This window comes from Zonotrichia albicollis, chromosome 2, assembly GCF_047830755.1.
Source record: "Zonotrichia albicollis isolate bZonAlb1 chromosome 2, bZonAlb1.hap1, whole genome shotgun sequence".
In the NCBI taxonomy this organism is placed as follows: Eukaryota; Metazoa; Chordata; class Aves; order Passeriformes; family Passerellidae; genus Zonotrichia; species Zonotrichia albicollis.
In genome coordinates this window covers 14,594,618-14,607,386 of record NC_133820.1, presented here as the reverse complement: position 1 = coordinate 14,607,386, position 12,769 = coordinate 14,594,618, and the positions used below count along the sequence as shown (strand labels likewise).

At 44.0% G+C, this 12,769-nt stretch overlaps 1 protein-coding gene across 2 annotated transcripts in view; it reads left to right on the top strand.

Annotated features, from left to right (window-relative positions):
* The window catches only part of ERG (ETS transcription factor ERG), a 150,092-nt gene that overhangs the window by 36,044 nt on the left and 101,279 nt on the right, over positions 1-12,769 (top strand). For both annotated transcript variants that reach the window (XM_014272184.3, XM_014272181.3), the window contains exon 2: positions 6,174-6,261. In XM_014272184.3, the coding sequence (XP_014127659.1) occupies positions 6,223-6,261 (39 nt within the window). In that variant the 5' untranslated portion in view covers positions 6,174-6,222. The remainder of the gene's footprint in view (positions 1-6,173; positions 6,262-12,769) is intronic.

Genomic DNA, 12,769 nt, shown 5'->3' with positions numbered 1-12,769 from the left:
TAGCAATGTAATAATTTCAGTAAAGCCCTGTGGTATGAATAAAGCAGCAGCGGAGAGGATAAGCATTCTGGTTTTCTCTCAGTGCATCGTAGATGTGTAGGCTGCTTCTAAAATGCAGCAAGCCTAAATTTGGCTTAAATTCACAACATGAGGGCTCCCATCATAAATGGAATTATTTTAGGGGTCCAGAAATGCTGAAAATCACATGTAGCATATTTGTCTACCTAAAAATTACAGCTGTAACCTGCAGCAACAGGAGTTTAAGCTGTTTCTGCACATCACTGAGAGCAGGTTTATAGTGCTCTGCCTTTGGAATATCCCAGCCTTTCCCTCTGGTGCACACTGTTTGACCAGTGCTGGTGGGACCCAGGCACACAAAAAGAGATTTCCTGACAAAACAATCCAGCAAGCGACGTCTCAAAATTTTCCAACAGCTGAAAAACATCAGTTCTTTAAAAATATGTGACCAGTCCAGTTGCATGACAGTGAAGGGGTCTGAGAGTCCTGCTGGCACTGACTTGGGATATTCTGCATAGCTGCTCAGGGATTCACCTCCTGTGAGTAATGGTAAACATCCTGAGTCATGCTGGTAGAAATTTGGTGTGATGCCAGGGTGGTTATTCACCACAGCAGAGTGTGCACCCCTGTGTGTGTGTGTGTGTGTGTGTGTGCCAGTGCTGGGTGCCTGCCACAGGAAGGGGGGAGGTTGTGTTTAATTATTCTGTCAGTGCCGTTCAGAGCTGTTCTGCTCTCTGATATTCACATCTCAGGCAGCAGGGACACAGGATTCCTTGGAGAGAGCCTGCAGGCAGAGCTGTTCTCCCAGGCAGCCTGTGCTTGGATCACCATTTCATATTGCCCTTGCTTTCAGAGCACCTCGAGCCAGGCCCAGCTGCTCCGGCACCTCCTTTGCTGTTGATTAACCATCAGCCAGAATTGGCTACAACTGTGGTTCTATTCTGAATATTATTTCCTGTTGTCTTGCTTTGTAAAGCCAGGTGTCTGCTAAGGAAGGCAGGAGCCTCCCCTGAAATGAAAATGTAAACCCCCTCCTTCTGAATTGTTATAATTTTAAAATGAAAGGGCTCTCAGGCAAAGATTTGGGAGTAGAAATGACAGTTATTTATTAGGGAATAAAATAAAAATTAAATTTTAAGATGCAGTAATACAAAACCACTGCCAGAGTCAGACCGTGCCCTGCCCCCTGTGTGTCAGGGCGGTGTCCCAGCCCCATCCCATGGGGGCTCAGCCCTCCTGCAGTGCCAGCTGTGGCTCTGCTGCAGCAGGGATCCTGCACAAGGGGGGAGTTTTCCTCTGCAGCTCCAGTGCTGCTGCAGATGGGCCTGGGCTCCCTCTGGCAATGCAGGGCAGCAGAAAGCTGCTCCTCTGGGAATGCAGGGGGCAAAGGCTGCTGTGCTGTGCCAGCACCTCAGATTGGATCCAGGTAGGAATGCTTGGCTCCTCCCCTGGGCAGAGCATCTCCCCATGGGATGCTGGGATTGGCTCAGCCCTGCAGGGACACTCAGTGGCCATGGACAGCAGAGATCTCCTGGAGGGAGGGTTGGCTGTGGGAGAGAGAAAGAAAAAACTGCCCAGGAACAGCAGAGAACTGCCCCAGCTCTGACAGATGGACATAGAGCACACACCCCCAGCCACAGCTTGTAACCCAGCACACCTGTGCAGACAAGTACTTTTAACCTGGTGAAAAAAAGGCTAAAGAAGGTAAAAAGATGCTCCTGGGAGCCTCTACAACTCCCTGCCAGGAGGGCACAGCCGGGGGGGTCGGGCTCTGCTGCCAGGGAACAGGGACAGGAGCAGAGGGAGCGGCCTCAGGCTGTGCCAGGGCAGGCTCAGCTGGGACAGCAGCAGCAATTTGCCCATGGAAAGGGAGCTCAGGCCTTGCCAGGGGCTGCCCAGGGAGCTTTGCAGTGCCCATCCCTGCAGGTGTCCCCTGGAGGTGGCACTGAGTGCTCTGGGCTGGGGACGAGGTGGGCACGTGGCACAGCTTGGCCTCAATGACCTTGCAGATCTTTTCCAGCCTCAGTGACCCTGTTCATTGTCATTTGGGCCCTGTTCATTCCTGGCACAGAGCAGCTCAGCCCGTGGTACTGTTGGCTGCAGCCCCCTCTGCTCCCCGTGTGTGTCACACTGCCACAGCTTGGCCTGGAGCCCTTTTGTGTCAGCCTCACTCACTGCCTGGCCATGCTGCACTGCAGTCCTTTAGTGCAGGGTCCAGGATACTTCAGGAGGAACCTGCTGGGGTTTGTAGGTGAGCACAGCACACCAGGTTACTGAAAATGCACCTAAGGTGAGAAAATGCATGAAAGAGGTTTGTAATCAGCTGTCACAGACATCTTTTATGAAAAATCCTTTACTTAGGATTTTTCCTCCTCAGAAGTTGAGAGGCCTCAGGAACAAGATGTAAACAATGATTGTCTGCTGCTGTGGAATGCAACAGGTGCATCTGTGATTGGCCCATGTTGGTTGTTTCTAATTAATTGCCAATCACAGGCTTGGAGAGAGAGTCCGAGACAGCTGGCTTTGTTATCATTCCTTCCCATTCTATTCTTAGCCTAGCCTTCTGATGAAATCTTTTCTTCTATTCTTTTATTATAGTTTTAATGTAATATATATAATAAAATAATAAATCAAGCCTTCTGAAACATGGAGTCAGATCCTCATCTCTTCCCTCAACCTGAGACCCCTGTGAACATGGTCACAATCAGCCCCTGTATAAAGGGGATATTCAGCCTCAGTAAGTTGGCAATATGTGTCCATTAAAAGTTTGATCCTCTTGATACATCTACAGAAAAAAAAAGAACAATGCAATCACATCTGGTGAGCTCTAGATGTGTAAATGATTCCCCACCCTTTGATGTATTTACATAACTCCCCAAATGTGTGCTCAGAAAGAGGTTCCAGAGCTTATCTGGCTCCTCCTGCGTGGGGGTAGCACTGGCATACCCAGCTCTGGCTGGTTTTGTGCAAGGACTTGTTCCTGTCTTGATATTTTAATCTGTCCTGAGCATCAGAGGGGAATTCACATCTCCTGCCTCAAGTACTGCTGCTTCTCACTAGTGCCATCCTTCTGTGTGACACTTTGGATATGACAGAGGAGGGAAACCTGTCCCAAATCTGTGCTGCTAAAGCTGGACTAGTAAATGCTAGTCTGGACTCAGGATGGCAGGAGGAAAATGTGCTCTATGGCTACAGATTTATCCTTCTATAGGATCACAGAATGGTTTGGGCTGGAAGGGATCACCTCATTCCATCCCTGTCATGTGCAGGGACATCTCCTGTCTCAGGTATTGGTATTTCTCACTCTTGCCATCCTTCTGTGACACTTTGGATGTGACACAGGAGGGAAACCAGTCCCAAAAAGCTGTGCTGCTAAAGCTGGATTAGTAAATTAGTCAATTAGTCCTGACTCAGGATGGCAGGAAATATAAGAAAACCAGCTCTGTGGCTACAAATTTATCCTTTTATAAAATCACAGAATGGTTTGGGTTGGAAGGGATCAACTCATCAAACCTGTCATGTGCAGGGACACCTTCCACTCTCCCAGGCTGCTCAGAGGGTTATCCAGGATAACCAGAATATCCAGGATATTCTTCCAGGATAACCCTAAATCAGGAAGGCTGTTAAGCAAGTGTTTAACTTTCAGTTTGTGTTGTAATAACCTTGTTTCAGTTTCCTGGAAGGAGATGTCTTGCTAAACCAGGTTTTCGTGCCAGTTTTGGCTCTTTCCTTAGAGTGCTGCTAATTCAGGGGATGCAGGGCAAACCCTGTAGCCACCAGCAGAGCCTGTCACAGACCATCAGGCACAGACATGACCAGCATGAAATTTGGGCTGGGGGTGGAGGAGGGTCTGGCAATAGTTACCATCTGCTTCAGCAAGTTAGTACCAAATGTCTGGAAGCTTCCAATTCCAGCCTGTAAAGGTGGAGCTGAAAAAATGAAAATTGTGTTTCTGTTTGGAACACTCAAGGAAAGCTGTCACAGCTTTTTTTTTTTTCCTAGCATGATTTCCAGAGGTGAAAAGATAAAAATTGTTTGTTTTGCAGACAAGGACTTGTCCCACTTTAAAGTAGCAAGGCTGGATTATCCAGGTGACAAAGAAGAATACACTGCCAAAGGTTGAGTTTAAAGCAGAATTCTCACTTTTAAGTTCGTAAGGGAAAAGTCAAATGTCCAGAACAGTTGCATACTCATTTTTCCAACTCATATTGGACAACATTTTCTTGTCTTTGATTCCCGTTCCTTGTGGTGCAGAATTGCCAACTGGTTTGCAAATGTTCTCTGTCATCTTCTCTTCCATAAAGGATCCATCTTTTTGGGGAAAAGATGTGAAATTAGTGGCTGAAATAGCTCAAACAACTTCTTTGTAACCCTGAGAGCTTCAAGACTGAGCTGTGAGAGGAAGATCTGGCTTGAGGGACACAGGGCATTTTTGGGGATGGAGCTCAAGATGTATTTTCTAAGCTTAGATGCTGTTGGAATTTGAGCAAAGGCTTTAGAGGGACTAAAATAAATTTGGATGTGGCACAAATTCCCTTTTCTGGGTGGGCTTCTGTAACTGGGGGCGAGGTGCAGTGCTGGGAGTATGAAAACACTGAGAACATGTTCTAACACTGGATTCAAAACACTTTTCTGTCCACTTTATGTGAAACTTCGCAGTTTCCAGATCCTTGTGTGATGCTTCAAAAGCTTAAAATATGAATCCCATAAATCCAAATCCAGTGAGGATGTGGCAGGCATGGATTTACTGGGGAAAGGAGGGAGGGAGGGAATTAAAAGCACATCAGTGCTGTTGGTGTTTCTGTCTGACTTCAATCTGAACGAAGTTGCTGGTGAAATTTTGCTTTTACTGAAAAAGCTTCTCTTGCTTTTGAAGTTCTGTGGAAAGAAAAATCTTTTAAAACCATGATGTCATTGTGTCATTTGATCACCCACAGATAGCTGGGAAAAGTGGACAAAATGGGAATTTGGCTTGTTTAGGCATTTCTTTAATAGGCCTTCAAATGAATTACTTTATTTTTGTGGATTTGAAGGGGGAAAGTTGGCTGCTTTAAGTAGTAAGGGGGAGATGTGCAAAGATCTAAATGGTGATGCCTTTAATTGCTCTTTTTAGTGCAGTTTGTGCAAATTAGGCTTGAATAGTTCATAGATGGCCCCCTCACTTCACTGTCTCTGGGGCAAGCTGCAGCTCAGTGTTAGCCAGGCAATATTTATCTAAATCAATAGGTAAAAATGCAATTTGATTTTCAAGTTAGTGTAAATGTGAGAGCAGATAATAGAATTTAAAAAAAAAAATCTGAGGAAAATTACTGTTTCCCTGATAGTGCCTTGCTGCTTTGAAAGTTGAGTTCAAGATCATGGGCAGAAGGAAACCTCTTGTGTGAAAAATGGGAATTTCCAGTCTTTTGAAGGAGAACAGAGAAAAAGACAAGATTACTTTAAATCATGTCCATGTTCCCACATTTTTCCACATTTTCTAATTTTTTGATTTATTTATCCCATTTTATCAGCAGTTATTTGGTGTTCAAGTTACTGAGTAGTGCTCCACATTATTTACATTTAAAGCTGTTGTTATTTTAAAGGGCTTTAATGGTTTTCCACCCCCTACACATGCAGACAAATGCACTCCACCTGCCCCAGCCCCTCTGCACTCCATTACTGGACATGGATAAGGGATTCCAGAACATCCCTGCTCTGAAGTGCTCCTAATTGAGGGTCTGGACCAGATTTTCAGCTCTTGTAAACGGGCACAGCTTCAGTGAAATGCTGCTTTTATCCTATCAGCTGCAGATCTGTCCCAGTCCTGCTGGGTGTTTCTAAATTGGGAAAAATGGCTTGTGGAAATCTCTGATATCTTGGGTGAATAATGGGGCTGGGCAGGGCAGAGCATGTCCCAGGTTCTTATTTTGGGAAAACTGTACATTGCAAATAAAAATAATTTTTTTCCATGAAAATTTCAGGGCTGAGTGTTTTCTCCTGCATGGAATAAATCCTTAGCAGACCCTATGGAGGCAGAATTGTCTTAGAGCTTCAGCTGTGCTGAGCCTTGAGGAGGTCTGGGGAAGGAAAGATGCTTATCAGTCTATAAAAAGAGATTTCTATTGAAAATAAACATTTAAAGTATAATGATGCCTTTTGTTTCTCTGGTTATGCAGCTGCCTTGGGATCTGAGCTCCTGGTAAACACATTGGCCGGGTAAAGGACATGATTCAGACTGTCCCCGATCCAGCAGCTCACATCAAGGTTAGTTTCCTGTTTATTGTGAGTCCTCAGATGTTTGGAGAGCCATAAAATCAGAGAATATGTACACATACCACAGCTTTTCTTGCATGTTTACAAATTGTGCTACTGCCCAACATGGGCTTTTTTATTCCTCAATATTTACGTGCTGTTGTGTGAGTCAGCCCTGCAGTCTTTGTTGCTGACACCTGTGTGATCTGCTCTGAAGCACGTGGATATTTTCAAGATAACTTTTTCTAAAATTAACCCTCCTTGATCATCCTTTAATGTTTGGTATGCTTGGTAAAATATACCTCCTTGAGAAACATTGGATTTCTGTGTCCCTGATTCTGCTCCACGACATCCAGTGGCAAACATTAAATTCAATTGCAGAAGGAAAATAAACATAATGCAAAAATTCAGATCCAAACAAGCATCTCTTACATAAATTCATTGCAGTGTTTAAAACACCTTAAAACCAGCATTGGTTTGCTGTGTTTCAGGAGGAAGTGTTTGTTTTTACTGTATTATGACTATTATTATTAATATCATTACTGTGGTTTTCTTATACTTCTTTATGGAAACTATGGGACATGGCAAATGCAGCTGTTGCAGAGAACAAGTGATTTTGGGGTGTTGCACACAAATTTCATCAGGAACTGGAGTGATAGGGCAAATAGTAATTAATTCAGACTGAAAGAAAGAAAGTTTAGATTGGATCTAAGGGATAAATTCCTTCCTGTGAGGATGGGCAGGGGCTGGGATGGAATTCCCAGAGCAGCTGTGGAGCCCCTGGATCCCTGGCAGTGCCCAAGGCCAGGTTGGACACTGGGCTGGGAAGAGTCTGGGACAGTGGGAGGTGTCCCTGCCATGGCAGGGGTGGCACTGGATGATCTTTAAGGACTCTTTCATTCTTTCTGACTGCCTTTCTGTTTTTTTGGGGGTTTTTTTAAGTTATATTTTCTGCAACTTCTTTCATGGAGTTTCTCCTCAGCTGGCTGCCATCTACCAGTCAGCAGATCTCTCTAGAAAAAGCTCCACTGTACAACTTATTTTTAACTGAAGCATAGAATAAAAATGAAATATTATTTTAAACAACTCCCTTTTTCTGTAAAACTCAGTGAATGAAAGAATCTCTCTCTCTGTATCCCTCTGTGTTGTTTTTGGGTCGTGTTTAGTTACTAGGATGAGTTGCAGTAGTGGGAGAGCTCGTTCTTTCCTCCCCTCCAGGTTTTCCAGACCCAGCACTTCCACAGCCTTCTGGTCCTCAGTTGTTTTTATGGAAAGAGCAGAAAAATAAATCCTCCTCCCCTCAAGAAATTGAAGTTTTGCCTCAACAAGGGTTACAGCCAGTAAGACTTGAAAACATTGAAGGGGATTTAATCCCTCTTCATGCTGTTTAAATGCCCACAGCAGCAGAAATAACGTAAAGAATAACTCAGTTCCATGCTTTCTGCCAAATCTGGTGCCCAAAGAAGGTTTTTGTAACCACAGGAGTTAGTGGGAGAGGGCAAGGCTGGCTATGAAAGTATCTCATTACAGCAAGAGAGCTGCATAAAAATCCCTGTAATGGTGTGTTCAAGGGAATTGCAGGAGCCTGTTCTCAGCAGAGCATCACCCCAAAGTTGCTGTTTTATTGAAAAAGGGTGTGAGGAAGGCAATTACTTTAATGCTGTGTTTGGGGTAGGAAAGCTGGCCAACTCCACTTCAAATCCTTCTGATTTCTGTTTATGTCATTAGGGCCTGCTGTGGTCTAAACACATTCTTTGGAAAGCAGCCACGGATGCTTGGGTCATTTCGGCTTTAAGAGTGGACATAGCTGCATTCTTTAAAATATAAAAGGGATTAAAGTGGTGCAGGGGATGTGGGAAAGCCTCTTTGGTGTGCTGGGCTTCTCTGTCTACCCTGGTCACAGCTCTGGTGTGAAGGACATGGAGACAAGTCCAGAGGAGGTCACAAAGTTGATAAGGGAGACTGGAGCACCTATGGAGACAGGATGAGAGGGTTGGGATTTTTCAGCTTGGGGAAGAAAAGGTTTTTTGGAGTCTTCACAGCACCCTCCAGTGTCTGAAGGGGCAACAGGGAATCTCTGGGAATCCAGAGAGGGACAATTCATCAGGAGCTGGAGTGACAGGACAAGGGGAACAGCTCCAAACTGGACCAGAGGAGATTTGGGTGAAGATATTGGGAAAAAATCCTTCCCTGGCAGGGTGGGCAGGGGCTGGGATGGAATTCCATCCCTGGATCCCTGGCAGTGCCCAAGGTCTGGTTGGACACTGGGGCTGGGAGCAGCCTGGGACAGTGGGAGGTGACCCTGCCATGGCAGGGAGCAGAAAAAGATGATCTTTAAGGTCCCTTCCATCACGAACCATTCCATGATTTCATGATTCTATGATCTCTCATTGCTGTTGTGATGCAGAAGAGACAAACTGGGTTGATTACAATCATCCTTGATAAAGTTTTTGTTTAATGAACTGTATTCTGTCACATGGTGGTGTCTCTTTACGAGCAGACCCAGCCTCATCCATGCATATTTAGAGCTGGAACTATGAAAATTCACCTTCTGGGAAGTGTCTGGATTCTTAAGATTTGGCAGATTGCAAGACTTCAGTGTTCTGCCTGAAGATGTGCAGAAAAATACTGCATAATATAAAAATATAAAAAATATAAAAATAATGAATAATAATTACTGCTGTTCCTTTGGGCCTAACTGGTGTACGTAAAAAATATACAATTATGGCAAGATGAATACTCAGAGATGTCTTTTTTTCAGAAATGGGAATTTCATGGGCATCATGTGAGTTTTGTGTGTTCTGGTTTGAAATTAACCTTTTCTGGTGCCAGAAGGAAAATGTAACAAATCTCAGTGTTCCTGTGCTCCATCCCTGAATGGGATAAGAGCTGGATTCTTACCCAGGGTTCCCCATTCTGCACCCAGGCAGATCCTGTCCAATTTTGGGAATGTTTGGAAAGCCTCAAAGTGTGTGTCCTCCTTCTGTTTGGGCAGCTTCATTCCAGAGATACTAAAGATTAAGCTTTACATTTTCCAGCTTGAATGAAGCATCTGACATTGATCTGGTCACCCTGAGGCTCCCTAATGTGTAATTTCACCTGAGTCACAGCCTTGTGTTTGGTCCAAGCAGAAAGGAAAGAAACATTTGATGTGGACAAGAAAAAGAATGGATGTTTTTGGATTTTCATTCCAGTTCTGCAAAATAGGGGGAATTCTGACCCTGATATTTTTCACACATTGAGTGCCTGTAAGAGAAGTGAAATAAATAAACCTCCTCACACTGATAAAATTGTGGCTTTGTATAGGCAAGACTGTCATTTACACACACTTTCATGTGTTATTTTTGTTGTTTTGTTGCAATTAAACTCCAGTTCTTGCAACCACAGAAACAGAAAAACTCCAAAATGCTTGCCGAGATTTACATATTTTGTTTTTAGGGATTTATGCTTTGTAAATACTGACCTTTAAATAAACCTTGTATTTTTTAAGGGTTAAATTCTGCTTTCAAAAGAGGCCAGATGTTTGTTTGACTTTAGTTAACTTGTGCCATCACTGTGAGGGGATTTTGTGGAACCAATTCTAAAAAAACCAAATTACAGCTGTTCCTTTGGGCCTTACTGGTGTAGGTAAAAAAAAAGACTGTATTTATCAGTAATGGTGTCTATCCTGGGATAATGGGTGTGATTTTCATTGGATCAAGGCTGATGGAAGATTTGGTCTGTTCACATTTAGTTGGTCTGATTTTTCTGTTCTTCGGTGATGATTTTGAGATGTGGGATGAAGAGGTGGGCAGCAGTTGTGGGTGGCACACTCTGGTTTTTCATTGCAGAAGATGAAGAATGGGAACAATTAATACCCCAGACAGCATAATTAAGAAGACATTCTTGATAAAAAAATACTCCAACGGCATCAAACATTTCAAGCCAAGCTCAGCTGGTCTGTGTCTGTACAACCTCATTTGTTCTGTGGATGTAACTGAGGTTGTTCCCTCTGAATCTGTCAATTTTGGGATATCAAAAGTGGAAGCTGTTCCTGATACTACAATGAATGAAAACCTGGTTTCTTAGAAGGAATAAAAGAATTATTCCATAGCAGTTTCTGAAAACCACTCCTGAATTTAGCACTTCTCTGCCTAGGTTGTGGTGGCAAATCCACATTTCCAGGCACAGCATCCCTTATTGTTGCTGGAAGCATCACAAACCTGACCTCAGAACTCCTTTGCTGGGCAAAGAATATTGGATTTCAGACTGTGGCAGTGCGGAGATGCTGCTGGATGAACCTAATCTCTTGTGTTATGGTTAAATCTGATTTTTTTAAAGTGGTATTATTTGTTAAGGAGTATATTCTGTGTCTGATATAATCTATTATTTTTCCTGGAATTGTAGAGTCTCTAAATAGGATCCAAGACTTTGTTATGCTGGGAGTTTTGGATGCGCAGTACAGTCTGTGCCTGAACAGGCAGGGGGACAAGGAGGGAAGCACAATGGAATAACAACAACAACTTCTTCATCTTCTTCATCTTCTTCATCTTCATCTTCTTCATCTTCATCTTATTCTTCATCTTCTTCTTCTCCTCCTTCTCCTCCTCCTTCTTCTTCTTCTTCCTTATTACTATTCTTACCATCCTTTAGGATAAGGAGGATAAAGGCTGGCTTTTACCCCCACGTCTTTTTGGGCCTTACCTGAGCCAGAAGCCTGGTCTGTGTGGATTCTTTGCATGGCTAAAGCACTTCTTTCACTGCTTATGAAGGGATATTTGGGCAGCTCAGCTGGGAGTGAGAGCGTGGAAATCTGAGCCAAGGATACAAAGAGCTTGGCCCAAAGCCTCAGGTGAGGTAAACTGAGACCCAGTGCAGCCTGGATGAGGAGGTGATCCATGTGCACATGGAGTTCTGCTGGATCACAGCCTGCCACCAGGTGATAACATGCTCCTATCCCTTCCAGAAAATGTGGAACATCTGCTCCTGACCAATGAGCCAGCCCTCCTGCAGGTATGAATGAGTGATGAGCCCATGGCAGAAGTGCTGCAGTGGCCTCTCTCTGGGAGAAGGCGCCTTTAGCCCCAGGGCACGGAGGTGAACAAGCTCCTGGACGTTTCCTGGGCTGCAAACTGGGGCCTGGCAGCTCAGGGATAACTGCTGCCAGCTTCATGAGAGATGTGGAAAGGTTTTAGTATCAGCAGCCCCCAAAGCTGAACAGTTGTTGCTCCATCCCCTTTTCTTACCTCTCACTCTGGACTTCATTCATTATTCTGGTGAAACTTTAAAAGCTCTTCCCTTGTTTTAATACTGACAGGGTAAAGCTGTCACAGACATCTTTTATGAAAAATCCTTTCCTTAGGATTTTTCCTCCTGAGAAGCTGAGAGGCCTCAGGAACAAAATGTAAACAATGATTATCTGCTGCTGTGGAATGCAACAGGTGCATCTGTGGTTGGCCCATGTTGGTTGTTTCTAATTAACGGCCAATCACACTGAGCTGGCTCAGACAGAGAGTCCGAGCCACAAACCTTTGTTATCATTCTTTCCTATTCTATTCTTAGCCAGCCTTCTGATGGCATCCTTTCTTCTATTCTTTTAGTATAGTTTTAATATAATATATATCATAAAATAATAAATCAGCCTTCTGAAACATGGAGTCAGATCCTCATCTCTTGCCTCATCCTAAGACCCCTGTGAACACGGCCACAGGGCCTGGCAGCTCAGGGATGACTGCTGCCTGCTTCATGACAGATGTGAGAAGATTTTAATATCATCAGCCCCCAAAGCTGAACAGTTGTAACTCCATCCCCTTTTCTTACCTCTCACTCTGGACTTCATTCATTATTCTGGTGAAACTTTAAAAGCTCTTCCCTTGTTGTAGTACTGACAGGGTAAAGCCACAGTTTGAGTTTCACTGTTCTTCTTTCTCATTGTGCTGGATTAGAGCCCCTAAATCTTATTTGGATGATCACCACAGTTTACTCTCAGTATCCTCAGAAAATAAAGTTTGCCATGGCTGAGTTTATACAGAGAATTTACGTGGATGTGGGTGGCACTCCTCCCTCCCCTCCCGTGCTCATTCAGAGCTCCCACAGTGCCAGGATTCAGATTTGCTGTTCCATTTCCCTCCTGTGTCAGCACACATCAGTTACCTGTAATAATGCCAGAATCACTACTGGATTTGAACTCTACAATCCCCTCCTAGGCAGAAATTGTGATTCACTTCTCAGCAGCTTAAAATTCTGGATGGTGACCAAATGATTGCCGTAGAGTTCCAGTGAGTAAATTCTTCCTGCTTTTTATTTTTTTTTTCTTTGCTCTTGAACCTCTACCTCTTCTGTCTGCCTGAGCAAATACCTCCTTGCTAAAGGAAAAGAGAGATAATGGCTTCTGTGTGCTATAATTGATGAACTTTCAGCAATTCGGAGCAAATCCAAGATTGCTGCCAGCAACCAGATGGAAAACAGTGTTAATGACATGTTCAAAGAAGAGTATGTTATTTTGATAGGGATGGTCTAGAGACTTTAATCTCTATTGTTA